The 18,359-nt window shown below is 44.7% G+C and overlaps 1 protein-coding gene across 2 annotated transcripts in view; it reads right to left on the bottom strand.

Annotated features, from left to right (window-relative positions):
* Positions 1-18,359, bottom strand: part of LOC126191553 (muskelin) — a 155,152-nt gene that overhangs the window by 58,343 nt on the left and 78,450 nt on the right. Inside the window, exons 6-7 of one of the 2 annotated variants that reach the window (XM_049932462.1) lie at positions 9,619-9,863; positions 5,627-5,740 (exon numbers count right to left, since the gene is read on the bottom strand). In XM_049932462.1, the coding sequence (XP_049788419.1) occupies positions 5,627-5,740; positions 9,619-9,863 (359 nt within the window). The remainder of the gene's footprint in view (positions 1-5,626; positions 5,741-9,618; positions 9,864-18,359) is intronic. The other variant, XM_049932463.1, reaches the window with a different exon arrangement.

Genomic DNA, 18,359 nt, shown 5'->3' with positions numbered 1-18,359 from the left:
GAGCTAGATCAGAAATGTAAGGACTATGGTATGAAGATTAGCATCTCCAAAACGTAAGTAATGTCAGTGGGAAAGAAATATAAACGGATGGAGTGCCAAATAGGAGGAACAAAGTTAGAACAGGTGGACGGTTTCAAGTACTTAGGATGCATATTCTCACAGGATGGCAACATAGTGAAAGAACTGGAAGCAAGGTGTAGCAAAGCTAATACAGTGAGCGCTCAGCTACGATCTACTCTCTTCTGCAAAAAGGAAGTCAGTACCAAGACTAAGTTATCTGTGCACCGTTCAATCTTTCGACCAACTTTGTTGTATGGGAGCGAAAGCTGGGTGGATTCAGGCTACCTTATCAACAAGGTTGAGGTTACGGATATGAAAGTAGCTAGGATGATTGCAGGTACTAGTAGATGGGAACAATGGCAGGAGGGTGTCCACAATGAAGAAATCAAAGAAAAACTGGGAATGAACTCTATAGATGTAGCAGTCAGGGCGAACAGGCTTAGATGGTGGGGTCGTGTTACACGCATGGGAGAAGCAAGGTTACCCAAGAGACTCATGGATTCAGCAGTAGAGGGTAGGAGGAGTCGGGGCAGACCAAGGAGAAGGTACCTGGATTCGGTTAAGAATGATTTTGAAGTAATAGGTTTAACATCAGAAGAGGCACCAAAGTTAGCACTGAACAGGGGATCATGGAGGAACTGTATAAGGGGGGCTATGCTCCAGACTGAACGCTGAAAGGCATAATCAGTCTTAAATGATGATGATGATGATGATGATGATGGGTAATGTGGTGGAGACCAAATTAAAGAATTTTCTGTTGAGCAAATCCTATAACATAACATATGTGCAAAAAATAATTATTAGGTTATAATTAATGTAAGCATTATTAAATCTGTAATATTTCGATGTATTGCACATAAATTAGGAATGGGTTTGTCAGTTTTTCCAATTTTTTTCTCTACCAGCCTTCTGATTGATCTGATGCGGACCATAAATTCTTTTCCTGTGTCAACCTTTTCATCTCTAGGTACAACTAGAAACCTACATCCTCATTATTTGTTGGATATATTCCAGTCTCTGTCTTCCCCTGCAGTTTTCTCCCAGAGTGGCTTCCTCTAGAACCACAGGACCTATTCCCTGACATCTTAACACATGTCCTATCATCCTGTCCCTTCTTTTGTGCTTTCCACATATTTCTTTCCTATGCAATTCTGCAGAGAATGTTCTCTCTCCTTACCTTATCACACTACTTACTTTTCAGCATCCTTCTGAAATACCACATCTGAAATGCTTTAGTTCTCCTCTTTTCCTGTTTCTCCACACTCCACCATTTACTACTATACAATGTTGTGCTCCAATCATATATTCGTAGAAATTTTTTCCTCAAATTAAGGTATAAGTTTGATACTAGTAAATTTATTTATTGAAGAAGGCCCTGTTTTTCTGTACTGTTCTTCTGCTACTTTCTACTTAGTGTGACGAATGGGAGATTGATCTAAATGTAGAAAAAATTAAATTAATGCAGATGAATAGGAAAAGCAGACTTGTGATGTTCAAATACAGCATAGGCTGTGTGCTGTTTGACACTGACATGTCGATTAAATACCTACGCATAACCTTGAACAATAATATGAAATGAAAGAAGCACTTACGGTCAGTAGTAGGGAAAGTAACTGGTTGACTTGGGTTCATTGATACGATTTTAGGAACGTATAGCTCATCTATGAAGACCACACATGAAACACTGGTGCACACTGTTCTTAAGTACTGCTCAACTGTTTGGAACCCCCACCAAGTTGTATTACGCACAACATCAAAATGAAATTTAGAGGCATGTTATTAGATTTGTTACTGGCAGGTTCAATCAATATGCCAGTGTTGAGGAGATGCATTGTGAAATCACATGGGAATCCCTTGAGAGAAGACAATGCACTTTCCGCAAAACACCATTCAAAAAATTTGGAAAATCACCATTAGTAGCTGACTGCAGAACAATTCCACTACCACCAACACACATTTTGCATAAAATTAACAAAGACAATGTAAGAGAAATTAGGGCTCACATGGAGGCATACAGGCAGCCATTTTTCCCTTTCCTCATCTGAGAGTGAAACACGAAAAGGAATCACTAGTGATGGTACAAAGCACCCTCCACTGTGCACCTTACAGGACCTGCAGTGTATGTATATCGATGTAGATGTAGATGCAGATGTATAATTTAAATACAATGAGCTCTCCCACAATAAATAAATAAATAAAAATGCGCTCAAATAAATATTTACAACACCGAAAAGGGCAATTTTACTAGCCTGAAACTGCAAGAAGGTGGGAATTTAAGGAGATGGGACCTGGATAAACTGAAAGAACCAGAGGTTGTACAGAGTTTCAGGGAGAGCATAAGGGAACAATTGACAGGAATGGGGGTAAGAAATACAGTAGAAGAAGAATGGGTAGCTTTGAGGGATGAAATAGTGAAGGCAGCAGGGGATCAAATAGGTAAAAAGACGAGGGCTAGTAGAAACCCTTGGGTAACAGAAGAAATATTGAATTTAATTGATGAAAGGAGAAAATATAAAAATGCAGTAAATGAAGCAGGCAAAAAGGAATAAAAAAGTCTCAAAAATGAGATCGACAGGAAGTGCAAAGTGGCTAAGCAGGGATGGCTAGAGGACAAATGTAAGGATGTAGAGGCTTATCTCACTAGGGGTAAGATAGATACTGCCTACAGGAAAATTAGAGAGACCTTTGAAGGAAAGAGAACCACTTGCATGAACATCAAGAGCTCAGATGGAAACCCAGTTCTAAGCAAAGAAGGGAAAGCAGAAAGGTGGAAGGAGTATATAGAGGGTCTATACAAGGGCGATGTACTTGAGGACAATATTATGGAAATGGAAGAGGATAGTAGGTACTGAGAGATGAAGAGGCTTGCACAGGATAGAGTAGCATGGAGAGCTGCTTCAAACCAGTCTCAGGACTGAAGACCACAACAACAACAAGAACAACAGGTTACCCACACTGAAGCACAAAAGAAATTGTTATAGGTGTGTGTATTCAAATTCAGAGATATGAAAACAGGCAGAATATGGTGCTATAGTCAGCAATGCCTATATAAGACATCAAGTGTCTGGTGCAGTTGTTAGATTGGTTGCTGCTGCTACATTGGCAGGTTATCAAGATTTAAGTGGGTTTGAACCTGGCGTTATAGTCAGCACACGAGAGATGAGACACAGCATACCTGAGGCATCAATGATTTTCTCATATGAGAATTTCACAAGTATACCATGAATATCAGGAATCCAGTAAAACATCAAATCTCTGACATCGCTGCGGCCAGAAAAAGATCCTGCAAGGATGGGACCAACAACGACTGAAGAGAATAATTGAACGTGACTGAAGTATAACCCTTCTGCAGATTGCTGCAGATTTCAATGCTAGGCCATCAACACGCGTCAGCGTGTGAACCGTTCAACAAATATCGTTGATATGGGCTTTTGAACTGATTGATGCCTGCACGACACAAAGCTTTACGTCTCGCCTGGGCCTGTCAACACCAACATTGGACTGTTGATGACTGGAAATACGTTGCCTGGTCGGACGAGTCTTGTTTCAAATTGTATCGAATGGATGGACATGAAGGGGACTGTTCAAGCTGGTGGAGGGTCCGTAATGGTGTTGGGCATATGCAGTTGGAGTGTATGGGACCTCTGATATGTCTATATACGACTCTGACAGGTGACATGTATGTAAGCATCTTGTCTGATAACCTGCGTTCTTTCATGTCCACTGTACATTCGGACGACTCAGGCAATTCCAGCAGGACAATGAGACACGCCACACATCCAAAATTGCTACAGAGTGGCTCTGGGAACACTCTTCTGAGCTTAAAAACTTCCACTGGCGACCACACTCCCCAGACATGAAATTTTTTAGCGTATCTGGGATGCCTTGCAACATACTGCTCTGAAGAGATCTCCACCCCCTCATACGAGGTGCATTCAAGTTCTAAGGCCTCCGATTTTTTTTCTAATTAACTACTCACTCGAAATCGATGAAACTGGCGTTACTTCTCGACGTAATCGCCCTGCAGACGTACACATTTTTCACAACGCTGACGCCATGATTCCATGGCAGCGGCGAAGGCTTCTTTAGGAGTCTGTTTTGACCACTGGAAAATCGCTGAGGCAATAGCAGCATGGCTGGTGAATGTGCGGCCACAGAGAGTGTCTTTCATTGTTGGAAAAAGCCAAAAGTCACTAGGAGCCAGGTCAGGTGAATAGGGAGCACAAGGAATCACTTCAAAGTTGTTATCACGAAGAAACTGTTGCATAACATTAGCTCAATATGCGGGTGCGTTGTCTTGGTGAAACAGCACACGCGCAGCCCTTCCCGGACGTTTTTGTTGCAGTGCAGGAAGGAATTTGTTTTTCAAAACATTTTCGTAGGATGCACCTGTTACCGTAGTGCCCTTTGGAACGCAATGGGTAAGGATTACGCCCTCGCTGTCCCAGAACATGGACACCATCATTTTTTCAGCACTGGCGGTTATCCGAAATTTTTTTGGTGGCAGTGAATCGGTGTGCTTCCATTTAGCTGATTGGCGCTTTGTTTCTGGATTGAAAAATGGCATCCACGTCTCATCCATTGTCACAACAGACGAAAAGAAAGTCCCATTCATGCTGTCGTTGCGCGTCAACATTGCTTGGCAACATGCCACACAGGCAGCCATGTGGTCGTCCGTCAGCATACATGGCACCCACCTGGATGACACTTTTCACATTTTCAGATTGTCTTGCAGGATTGTGTGCACAGAACCTACAGAAATGCCAATTCTGGAGGCGATCTGTTCAACAGTCATTCGGCGATCCCCCGTAACAATTCTCTCAACTTTCTCGATCATGTCGTCAGACAGGCTTGTGCGAGCCCGAGGTTGTTTCGGTTTGTTGTTACACGATGTTCTGCCTTCATTAAACTGTTGCACCCACGAACACACTTTCGACACATCCATAACTCCATCACCACATGTTTTCTTCAACAGTCAATGAATTTCAATTTGTTTCACACCACGCAAATTCAGAAAACGAATGATTGCACGCTGTTCAAGTAAGGAAAACGTCGCAATTTTAAGTATTTAAAACAGTTCTCATTCTCGCTGCTGGCGGTAAAATTCCATCTGCCGTACGGTGCTGCCATCTCTGGGACATATTGACAATGAATGCGGCCTCATTTTAAAACAATGCGCTTGTTTCTATCTCTTTCCAGTCCGGAGAAAAAAAATCGGAGGCCTTAGAACTTGAATGCACCTCATACTCTTGTGGATTTATGTACAGTCCTGCACGATTCATGGTGTCAGTTTCCTCCAGCACTACGTCAGACATTAGTCAAGTCCATGCCACATCATTTTGTGGCACTTCTGTGAGCTCACCCAGGCGGGGGGCGGCCTTCACGATGTCAGGCAGGTATATATGTTTTTTTGGCTCTTCAGTGTAGAAGTATACTCTTTTACTACTACCGTATACAACTACACACTTCATTTTATTACAGTGAACTATTTTGGCAATATTTAATGAAAACAAAATAGATAATATGAACACTGTTCATCATTATTTCAATATAAGCTGAACCATACCTTCAGATTTTCTGGAGTCCTATAGTGTGTATCTAAGTACCTTCCCAGTGTAAATATTTGGCGTTGTTCTGGATCCAGGCACACCTTATGACACGATCTTGCACTGGGTCCTCCCTACACATAAGGCACAGTGGTACTATCAGAAAATGTAAAGATAAGATCACAGGATTCTCTAAGTCACTTGCAGTTTCTAATCAATTCTGCATTCACTAGAAGAAAATATGGGGCATACAGAATCATAATACCCATACATTTTTTATATGAAAACTCCTGAAGTTTTAAAATAAATCAAACATTACCAGCATTCTACATCTTTATCATTCATGTTTAAATATTTATTTTGCAACACAATTTTGAAGAGTAGGTTGAAAATTAAGATACTAGTTAGGAAGAACCACAGCACAAAGAAGCGGGATACGGAAGTACTAAAGAATGAAGTTCTCTGCGGCTTTAGGCACTGAAATAATGAATAACTCAGGAGGCATTTTTTTTAAGAAGAATGGAAATAACTAAAAAGGACAATCACAGAAGATGGAAAGAAAAACATAGGTACAAGGAAGAAACTGCGAAGAAACCAGGAGTAACAGAAGAAATATTTCAATTGATCGTCGAAAAAGTGAAGTACAAAAATGTTCAAGAAAATTTACAAATAAAGAAATACAAGCAACTTAGGATTGAAATAAATATGTAATGCAGGGAAGCTATGGTAAAGTGGCTGCAGGAACAATGTGAAGAAATCAGAAAAGAAATGATTGTCAGAAGTACTGACTAAGCATATAAAAAAGTCAAAATAACCTTCAGAGAAATTAAAAGCATGGGTGGTAACATTAAGAGCGCAAAGTGAATTTGTCTGTTAAATGCAGATGAGAAAGGAGAGAGGTGGAGAAGAAGAAACAGGAGTCGAGAGGGAAGAGGTATGCACATGAGTGGAATTTGTGGCAGTCCACAACAAACCAGTCAGAGGACTGATTGACTCAAAAAATGAGAATGCCACCCTGGCGTCACTCACATTGCTCCAATGAGAGACCAATTTGTTGATACCATCACTGTAGAACATTTAACATTGTTGACAATATTAGTTGCTACTTGCCATATAGCGGAAATGCTTATTCAGAGCACATTCTGACAGTCTTTTTGTTGTGGCTATCTCTGCTATATCGTGAGTAGCAACCACCCTTTTAGTATTGTCACATTCCATCCTGAATTTTCCATTGTTTAACTTTGTTGACAGAGCCACAACCTCGTCTCTGCTTGCACTGCTTCAACACTATCAAAGCGAAGTGCTCAAAGTGTTCAAGTTTGGGAAACAGATGAAAACTGGATGGGATGAAGTTGGGATTGTATGGAGAATGATTGACGACAGTGGACTCGAGAAATCAAAATCGTTGCAGATGTCACAGTGCATGTGTGTATGGTCTTGCAGTGTCATGCCGAAGGAGAGAGTGCTCTATGTGTGGACAATCTCTTCGAATTCGAAACCCTATTACAGCATGCTGTTTCCCATGCACCGACATAATTATGTTACACACTATCATGTTAAAAGTTACGATTTGGAGCCCTATGTGCAGACATAAAGAATGAAGATGTAGAATGTTAATAAAAAATGTTTTATTTAAAAAGCTTTAAGAGTTTCCACATAAAAAATTCAGAAGCATTGCTTTTCAGCATGTCCTCGTAAAGGCCAAGGCTTAAGCAAAAAATGTGTAGTAATTTGATCACAAAAACTTAAAAATATGGAAAAGATAGTGTTTCAGAAGTTTTAATACTGTTCTGCCATACTATGTCTTACATCTATATAAAAGTCCAATCAAATTTCCAATTACTGGCAATTAGAACTGACTGTTGTGGCTACACAACTTTTCAAAAACTTGTTTGCTAATTTCTGGAGCCCACTGAGTGTAGCCATGATGTATAAAAAAAATTTCATATGGTGACTGAGCTATTCAAATCAGTTTTGTAAGGCATTCCAAAACAAAATGTTTGCTACTTACCATAGTGCTCAGAGCATCAGTCATTACAGATAATTCATTTACTTCTACTCATATAAAATTGATTCAAAACACATTTGTTGGATGTGATACAACAGGGCATGGACAGGGGTGCAGAGGACAGAAAGAAAAAAAGAACAAAAAAAGAGACCTTCAAACATTTAGCTGCTTTTCCTTTCAATATAAAAGTATAAAAGGTCATCGCACAAATCAGCTTTTCTTGTTGAATGGAAACAGTCTTAAGTTTTGTGGCACTAATTTTGCTGTAAGATGCTTTTCAAAAAAATCTATACAATTGATGACACTGTTTCATGTCCAAAGGGGCAATGCTCAAGTTTTAACCAAAGGGTATGGATTGGAATTTATGTTCAGAGTTGGTGGATACAGTCTGTCCAGATACCCTTTTGAAATGGCAAATACAACTATTTCTAATAGAGAATTACTAATATTGAAATAAGAGTAGTGAAAATTTAACTTCAATTCTCTCACTGACCCAGACACAATATTATGGAAGCATGGTCACGACGACCCTTAGCAGAATCAAAATAAGTTCCCACTATAAATAAACATTACTGAAAAGAACTTGAAACGGGATGACATATTTGGAAGATGCACCCAGACGAGTCCCACTTTCCTCGCTTAAGTACAGCACTGTGTGATTCCCGAGCTCAACTGAGCCGAAGATATCAACTAATCGATAAGAGAACAGGCCATTGATGAACAAAAGAGAGTATGAAAGTCACTCGACTGGTGATGGAATGCCATGAAAGGTGGCCAGGAAAAGTAATGAACAAGGAAGCAAATTGAAACAGTTTGAATAATGTTTTTTTTTTTTTTTTAATTGTGATACTTTGTTGGGCTATTAACTTATGGTGTTCTGGATTTGTTTTCCTCAAATGACGAGCAACAAAATTGTCAGTTATCTGAAAGAATTTTTTTATTACAATGTGTGTAAATGTATAAATAATGTTGACTGTAGCAAGTTACTCAGTGTTCACTTTTTCTTGGCTTCCAATTTAGTGAGGTAATATCAAATGAAAACTGTCTCATTCTAATTTAAAATTTTCTGATAAATAGTTGTGAAGTTTATGAAATGACACCAATTTTATGAATGTGGGAACATTAACAATTAGATACTGATTGCTCCTATTTCAACCAATCGTCAGTAAGACAGATAGTGGTCATGTGTGTGAGCTGCATTTCTGTGAATGTGTGTGCGTACGCTGTCTGTTTCAGAAGCATGCCTTCTGGCCAAAAGCTCATGTCTTTAATAGTCTTTTTGTTGTGCCTGTCTGCAACGCATCATCTCCGCTATATGAAAAGTAGCAACTATCCTTACCATAATACTGTCAGGTATTTCTCTCACTTATTCTCCAGTCTCAAGTGATTTTAAAAATTTGCTATTTTACATTGATAATCCTCACTGTGAGAACTTTGAACTTTTAAGTGTATCTGTGTAGCACCAACAATTGTATTAGCCTGAGTTTTGAAAGTGAACTGTGGATGTTCCGGAAATGGTCTATTTTCTATTCTTGTTTACTGCCAACTGTTTGTGCAGAGAGAATGATATTTCCCTTTTTGGAGTGGCAGAGCTTTGCATCTGGGTTAGGCATCATTTGGTTCAGTTGACTGTTGCTCCTTTTAAATGCAATGTTAGTCCTATTCGAATGACACTTATGTTTACGGTTAGTATGAAACAACTGGCAGAAAATGCAATTATGAAGTCCCTGAATCTGCATCAGATATGTGGATTAAGAGTTATGGCATCATTAAGCAATTGGCACTGAAATGCATAATGCATTGAGAGGTGTGCTTTCTGTCCAAATATGGTGCGTATACTCCAGTTTGTCCTATATTTTATATTAGATGAGACAACTTTACTTTACTTCCAATGCCTCAAATGTTTTACTAAATTTCCCATTTGCTGCATTTCACAGAAATTTTAGGACACTCTTAAGATTTTATTTAAATAACATCAGAAGCACAAAAATGGTGGAGACATACCTCTGCCTCAGTGTCTTTGGAAATTAATGTCCACTTGCGTGAAGGAACATGATATGTCCAAAGGTCACTGAGATCTTGATTTCCATCCCAGCCCCCAAACAGGTATATTGTCTCTGTGAAAGGATCCATACACATTTGATGCCCACCTCTCATACCTGGTTGAGATTCACTATCAGCTGGCTGTATAGGCTGCCATACAGGTTTGTACTCCTGCTGCTTGATGTAGTGGCTGAATAGATTACCTGCTAAATTAACATGTAAATTTAACTACCAAAGAACACACAAAACATATTATTATGTGTATATAAGATGTCTGGGGAGATTAAACAGCAAGATTTCGTACAAGCAGGGACATTTTAATGTAACAAAACCTTCACTTTTCAGGTGAAGACCCCTGTGTAATTCATATTTTCAACACACGAGTTGTCTGTTGCTTAACTTCTATGTTTCCCAATGAACAGGTTTTCCCCCGGCATTCCTGTTCACAAACATTACACCTAATATAACAAATTCATGTTGGACTGATGGTTTTCCTTGTTCTGATACAATGGTAAGAATATTGCATGGGATGGCTAGCAAAGTGATGTTAACAGAAAATCCTTGATGGAATATAAACGATGAAGGAGTAAGGGTAACAATCTGTCAAAGTTGACAACACATTGTGGGCACATACACACGACTGGAAACATTGCTGAACTTTGGGACAAAGCCTTCTTCAGAATGCACACGTGCACACATACCACTGCTACATTGTCGCAGCTGACTACAATGTACCATCAATGCCTCAACTTAACAATGAGGTATCACCTTTACATCTACCATTATTTATACAGTAATACAATATGCACTAAAGACAAAGTAAAAAGAGAAAATCAAAATGTAGCCTTTCACAAGCTATTAAAACATATGTGAGTTACTGCATACTGAAATGATTTTGAAAGTTTCAACTTCATAGGTACAAAGTTCACTTTGAAAAATCTGAATTTAATTTCCTGTAGCCAACACAAAATTTTCCTTTCGACATATTACCAATAATCTTGGTATAAAACCACATACTTAAGCATTTCACAAATGTATAAAATAAACCTCTTTGATGCACAAGAACATAAGACACTATATTTGAGATGTAAAATGATAGTCTTACTTTGACAAAATTGACACACACACAACAAAAAAATTTTGTTTTACGTTGGGATTTTATTTTCTGTTAGTGCCAATGGAACTGGAGGCCAAACTAACACATTTAATGTTGATGGAAAACAGAATCCTACATAACTAAGTGAACTAACAAATTAAATATTGGTAGGAAATAGAATACTACAGGGCCAATCAGTTGTAGTCATAAATAATGGACAGCTGCAAAAACTATACAGGGTGGTGTGGAACTGCATGTGTCTGTACCTGTCCGAGTCTTTAGCACCTGTTTCAAAATATTAAAGAAGACTGATTAAAATTTATTTTAACGTACAGGGTGAATCAGTACTACTCTGACAAAATGGCACAGGTTGCGCAGGGGTACCTTCTGAGTATTTTGGTGTAAGGGACCCACGGTCTCCAGGGGCTCTTTACAGCGTTATTGCAATACATTTGATTTCTTGTCCCAAATAAGCTTTGTAACTGTATTGCAATGAAAATAGGGCACAATGTTACAAATTTTGATGGTATGCACTGTGGTTCTTGATCCCATTCGCTCACAGTATAAGTTATTGACAAAGCAACGCCCCTTTAACTTGTTATCAAGAGGTCTACATTCAGTATTGCTCAGTTCTGTCTAGGGTTTTGTTTCTTGGCAGTGTGTGTTATGCACTAACAGTGATACACAGCTGTACGTTGGGTAAGTTCACTGACGAAGAGTTGGCCGATGTGCACTTCATGTATGTATTCACTGAATGCCACTTTGAGCTGTTCCCACACCAACAGCAACCACATCTCAATACTTTTGCATTTGTACATTGGCATTTATACAAGAAACAACATCCTTCTCTGTTGGAATAATTGTATACTACAGGATTTTTCACTGTTGTGAATGTATTCCCACAAAAACAAAAGTAATATGCATAAAACATCATACAAATCATTATTACTTTACTGCTCTGTAACAATCCACTGGAGACCATTCATCTATTGTACCAAAATACTGAGAAGGTGTCACTGAACAACCTCTGAAAGTTTGTCGGTGAGCTCTGGTTGACCCTGTATAAATCATTCACTAAAATATGTACAAAAACAGGCTCTCCCCCCCCCCCCCCCCCCCCCCCCACACACACACACACGTGGATGAATGGATGAACAGCAAATATACAATACAGAAAAACAAGTAGTTTAAGCTGGAGTCTAAAAAATACTGAAAACTTTAAATAGGTGCCACACTTTTCTATTCCACAATAAAATAAATGTAAAATCTCCATGTACATTAAAAGCTGCACTATGGCCAAGGTATTGTTACACCCATTATTAAAAAGACTACCAGTAAAATATGCTTACCACAAGACTACAAGGACGTGTGTCTTCCCATCAGAGTATAATTGTATGTATCAGAAACTAATGTCATACAAACAGAAGGACAAAACTACTTTACAAAGTACTTTCTCATCCCAGCTACCAGAAGACAACCAATACACATGTGATTCTTTAAAGAATCACACTCCTACGTATAAAACATCTTCAAATGTATGGTTACTTGACAAATGAGTTAATGCAATAAATATTTGACATTAAGGATGAAAGCAGAAAAAGTTTGAAATTATGTATAAAGTATGCCAGAAGTTGCTCAAGTGCTCTAATTTTCAAATACTGGATAAATAAAGACTGGGTGATAGCATGCTGTCAGTTACACTGAATCGTGACAAACACACTGTTTCTAACTATAATACTTGACTTATTGTATTAAACTTTTGACATAAGATTACACTTCTTAATTAGTAGATAATAGTAGCTTTTTAAATTTTCTCAATAATTGCACAAAATTTTGAAAGTAAAACTATAAAACCTCAAAGTTGGAATATCAACAATACTATGAAAAGGACAGATTACTACCCATTATAAAGGTGAGACAATGAGTTCGAGACAGGTACAACAAAAAAAACTGTTACAAACTGACCTTTTAGACAAAGCCTTCCACAGAAAAGAAAAAAGGAAAATCCACACATTCACACAAGCAAGTACATCTCATGCACACATGACCACTATCTCCAGCCTGTCTGTCCACAACACAACTGTACTGCATTAAGCAGAAACAGCAATCTGGAGTGAGGTGTGGGATGTATATCAGGGTAAGGGCGTGGGAAGAGGAATCAGTGCTTCCTGGTGGACTGGTGGAGCATGCAAGAACCAAGTGGCAGGACAAGGCTCCCAGATGCAGTATCAGATAGGCTCAGGGGGATGGGGCAGGGGAGGGGAGGGGAGGAGGGTGTAATAACAGGGAGTGCAAAAGGAGACTACCACGGCAGGGGAAAAAGACTGGTGGATGCATTAGCAGAAAGGTGTCCAATGAGATGAGGATATGTAGATGGAAGCTGATAGGACTGCGAGGGGGGGGGGGGGGGGTGGAAACTGTTGGGTGGAGGGTGTGGGTACAGTAGGTTACTGTATGTTGATGTAGGGATGATTTCAGGAGTGGGAAATGTGTTATAAGGATAATTACCAACTGCACAGTTCAGAAAAGATCGTGGTAGAGGGAGGGGAGATGGTCTGGGTTGTGAAGCAACCACTGAAATCAAGCATGTTATGTTCAGCTGCACATTTTATCACAGAGTGGTCCACTCTGCTCTTGGCCACAGATTTGCTGTAGCCATTCTTCCTAGTGGACAACTGGATGGTAGTAATACCACACAGCTGTGCAATGATTGCAACAGAGCTGGCATATGACATGGCTGCTTTCACAGATGCACTGGTCTCTGATTGGATAGGACTGGAATAAGAAGTGCTGGGTGAGCAGATTTGGGAAGGTCTTGCACCTGTGCCTTCCAAAGGGATGTGATCCCTGTAGCAAGGGATTGGTATTGTGAGTGTCCTAGTGATAAACTAGGATCTTGTTGAGGTTGGTTGGATAATAGAAAATCACTCTTGCAAGGTGGGAAGGATCTTGGATAGGATGTCCCTCATTTCAGGGCAAGGTGATAGATAATCAAGCCCTGATGAAGGATACAGTTAAGTTGTTCCAGTCCAGGATGGAATTGGATAACGAAAGGGCCGCTTCTCTGTAAATGGTTCTTAGGGGTGATGGAGGATTGTGGGTATGTGGGAAACTGCTTTGCAGAATAGGTCTGTGTGTGGGACAGTGCCTGTCTGTGAAGGCTTTTGTTGGAACCTCAGCGTACTGGGCAAGTAAATCACTGCAGATATGCCATCCCCCCATGGTGGACTAGGCTGAATGGGAGGGTTTTTTGTGTGTAAGGGATGGTAATCGTTGAAATGTAGGTTCTCTTGATGGCTGGTGGCCTTATATGGACACAGTTGTGGATGGGGCCATCAGAGAAGTGGAGGTCGATGTTCAGAAAGCTGACACACTGGTTTGAGGAGGACAAGGTGAAGCAAATAGCAGAGAAGGTATTGAGGTTGTGAGGGAATGACAATAGGGTGTCCATGGCACTGAGTCCAGATCACGAAGATATCATCACTGAACCTGAATCAGACTTGGGGTTTGGGATGCTACGAGGTCTCCACTAGATGACCCATAAAAGGTTGGCATAGAAGGGTGCCGTGTGGGTGCCCATAGCTGTGTCACAGATTTGTTTGTGTAACTTCCCTTCAAAGAAGAAGTACTGGTGAGTTAGGATGAAGTTAGTAAGGTTTAGGAGAAATGAGATAGTGGATTTGGAATCTGCAGGATGTTGGGAGAGATCTTTAGATCTTTGACATTGAACACTAGATTCCTGTGATTGGCTGGAGGTGTTGGACAATGAGGGCCAAATTTTTTTTCAATGGGAGAGAGCACAATAACCTGCTCCAATTGGGTCGTCTGGATTTTTGGAATTTTGGGGATTTGTGAATTTTGGGGAGCACATAGAGGTGGATGTGCAAAGTGTTGTAAAGGTGACGATGGAAATAGATTGAGGGGAGGGATTCTGTGAAGGGCCTAAGGCTTTAAGCAGGGACTGGAGATTATTTTGGACTTCTGGGATGGATCACTCAGGTAATGTTTACAGGTGGAGGAGTCAGGCAATTGACAGAGGCCATCTGCCAGGTAGTCATTGCAATTTATAATGACAATGATAGGGCCTTTGTCTACAGGTATTACGATTAAGTTACGAGGCTATGTATGGCTGCCGTTACGTCTGCCAAAAGGTTCTAAACAAGTGATCTGGGAAGGATGGTGAGGCCAAGTTGGAGACACAGAAATCCTAGAAGGTGACCAGGAATTGGTTAGATGGAAGAGGGAGAGAATCACAGTTGGATGTAGCATGAACTTAAAATACTAGATCAAGTAGGTGATGTCTTCCTGTAAGCTTAATACTAGAACACACCCAAGGGGGATGAGGAACACACTAAATTTTATGTAAAACCAGGAAAACCCTTTAACTTACACTAAAACAAGGACACTAAACTGTACAACCTGACGAAACATCAGGCACACTATAAATTCCAATCAACTAGTATGCTCCCACAGCAGTAACAAACACACTGAATAGTGTCAATGATTTGCAATCTTTCGTGCCTGCTGTATAATAAATGATCAAGTCAGGACTAGAAAACGAATGTAGTATCATATCTGTATATAACTCACATGTCATACAACAAACATACCAAAAATTATAAATGTGCTGTTACAGGTAACCTGATGATTGCTGTATAGCTGGAACAGCACTGTAATTCAAATAAAAAACACACAGTAGCATAACTGATTAAACAAAATACATTATTATACACAGAATAGCCTTCAATAGATACCAAGATACTATTGACCATAACTCACTAGAAAATAATTTCCCTTCAGCCATTTATAGCATGCTACATCCACCAGCAACCACAGCCCATGATCACACTAGCATATAAAGCACAGCAGCACAGTCTCAGTGCTACAGACTCCAAGAGAATAAGGGGGACAGTGGTGGCAGGGGGAGGTGGCGCGAGGGGAGTGGGCGGGGGGAGTGGGGCGGGGGGAGTGGGGCGGGGGGAGTGGGGCGGGGGAGTGGGGCGGGGGGAGTGGGGCGGGGGGAGTGGGGCGGGGGGAGCGGGGGCGGGGGGAGCGGGGGCGGGGGGAGCGGGGGCGGGGGGAGGGGCGGGGGGGCGGGGGGAGCGGGGGCGGGGGAGCGGGGGCGGGGGGAGCGGGGGCGGGGGGAGCGGGGCGGGGGGAGCGGGGGCGGGGGGAGCGGGGGCGGGGGGAGCGGGGGCAGGGGGAGCGGGCGCGAGGGGAGCGGGCGCGAGGGTAGCGGGGGCGAGGGGAGCGGCGCGAGGGGAGCGGGCGCGAGGGGAGCGGGGGCGAGGGGAGCGGGGGCGAGGCAGCGGGGGCGAGGGCAGCGGGGGCGAGGGCAGCGGGGGCGAGGGCCAGCGGGGGCGAGGGCAGCGGGGGCGAGGGAGCGGGCGCGAGGGAGCGGGCGCGAGGGGAGCGGGGGCGAGGGGAGCTGGGCGCGAGGGGAGCGGCGCGAGGGGAGCGGGCGCGAGGGGAGCGGGCGCGAGGGGAGCGGGCGCGAGGGAGCGGGGGCGAGGGAGCGGGGGCGAGGGGAGCGGGCGCGAGGGGAGCGGGGCGCGAGGGGAGCGAGGGGCGAGGGAGGCGGGCGCGAGAGGGGCGGGGGCGAGGGGAGCGGGCGCGAGAGGGGCGGGGGCGAGGGGAGCGGGCGCGAGAGGGGCGGGGGCGAGGGGAGCGGGCGCGAGAGGGGCGGGGGCGAGGGGAGCGGGCGCGAGAGGGGCGAGGGGAGCGGGCGCGAGAGGGGCGAGGGGAGCGGGCGCGAGAGGGGCGAGGGGAGCGGGCGCGAGGAGGGGCGAGGGGAGCGGGCGCGAGAGGGGCGAGGGGAGCGGGCGCGAGAGGGGCGAGGGGAGCGGGCGCGAGAGGGGCGAGGGGAGCGGGCGCGAGAGGGGCGAGGGGAGCGGCGCGAGAGGGCGAGGGGAGCGGGCGCGAGAGGGGCGAGGGGAGCGGGCGCGAGAGGGGCGAGGGGAGCGGGCGCGAGAGGGGCGAGGGGAGCGGGCGCGAGAGGGGCGAGGGGAGCGGGCGCGAGAGGGGGCGAGGGGAGCGGGCGCGAGAGGGGCGAGGGGAGCGGGCGCGAGAGGGGCGAGGGGAGCGGGCGCGAGAGGGGCGAGGGGAGCGGGCGCGAGAGGGGCGAGGGGAGCGGGCGCGAGAGGGGCGAGGGGAGCGGGCGCGAGAGGGGCGAGGGGCGTGGGCGCGAGAGGGGGGGAGTGAGGAATAGAGTGGTGAGTGAGGGAGTGGGAGATGGGGTGGAGGCGGGCAGGGAGGGAGCGGGAGAGGGCGTGGAGGTGGGGGCAGTGGGAGAGCAGAAGAGGGGGTCGGGGGAGGGGAGAAGAGGGGGTCGGGGGAGTGGAGAAGAGGGGGGTCGGAGGAGGGGAGAAGAGGGGGTCGTGGGAGGGGAGAAGAGGGGGTCGGGGGAGGGGGAGAAGAGGGGGTCGGGGGAGGGGAGAAGAGGGGGTCGGGGGAGGGAGAAGAGGGGGTCGGGGAGGGAGAAGAGGGGGTCGGGGGAGGGAGAAGAGGGGGTCGGGGGAGGGAGAAGAGGGGGTCGGGGGAGGGAGAAGAGGGGGGTCGGGGGAGGGGCGAATAGGGGTCGGGGGAGGGCGAATAGGGGGTCGGGGGAGAGCAAAAGAGGTGGCGGAGAGCAAAAGAGGTGGCGGAGAGCAAAAGAGGTGGCGGAGAGCAAAAGAGGTGGCGGAGAGCAAAGAGGTGGCGGAGAGCAAAGAGGTGGCGTAGAGCAAAAGAGGTGGCGGAGAGCAAAAGAGGTGGCGGAGAGCAAAAGAGGTGGCGGAGAGCAAAAGAGGTGGCGGAGAGCAAAAGAGGTGGCGGAGAGCAAAAGAGGTGGCGGAGAGCAAAAGAGGTGGCGGAGAGCAAAAGAGTGGCGGAGAGCAAAAGAGGTGGCGGAGAGCAAAAGAGGTGGCGGAGAGCAAAGTGGTGGCGGAGAGCAAAGAGGGTGGCGGAGAGAAAAAGAGGTGGCGGAGAGAAAAAGAGGTGGCGGAGAGCAAAAGAGGTGGCGGAGAGCAAAAGAGGTGGCGGAGAGCAAAAGAGGTGGGGGAGAGCAAAAGAGGTGGGGGATGAGCAAAAGAGGTGGGGGAGAGCAAAAAGAGGTGGGGGAGAGCAAAAGATGGTGGGGGAGAGCAAGAGGTGGGGGAGAGCAAAAGAGGTGGGGGGAGAGCAAAAGAGGTGGGGGAGAGCAAAAGAGGTGGGGGAGAGCAAAAGAGGTGGGGGAGAGCAAAAGAGGTGGGGGAAGAGCAAAAGAGGTGGGGGAGAGCAAAGAGGTGGGGAGAGCACGAGAGTGAGTGAGGGATTGAGGGGGGAGGGGTGGGGGCGGAGGAAGGAAGGGAGAGAGTGAAGAGTGGGGGGGAAGAGAGGGAGAGAGGGAGGGAGGGAGGGATGGAGGGAGGGAGGGAGGGATGGAGGGATGGAGGGAGGGAGGAGGATGGAGGTAGGTAGGTAGGTAGGTAGGTAGGTAGGTAGGTAGGGAGGGAGGGAGGGAGGGAGGGAGGGAGGGAGGTTGCTTGTTACTTGTTAACTGTGCCTGCTACTTGTCTGTGGCACTCCACATTCCAAGATAGCACGCCCTTTGTTCTCATACACCACCTGACTACCCCTGGTGCCAGTC

The sequence above is a fragment of the Schistocerca cancellata genome, chromosome 6 (assembly GCF_023864275.1).
Source record: "Schistocerca cancellata isolate TAMUIC-IGC-003103 chromosome 6, iqSchCanc2.1, whole genome shotgun sequence".
NCBI classification, from domain to species: Eukaryota; Metazoa; Arthropoda; class Insecta; order Orthoptera; family Acrididae; genus Schistocerca; species Schistocerca cancellata.
Note: the sequence above shows the minus strand (reverse complement) of the source record. Positions and strands in the feature narration are given on the sequence as shown.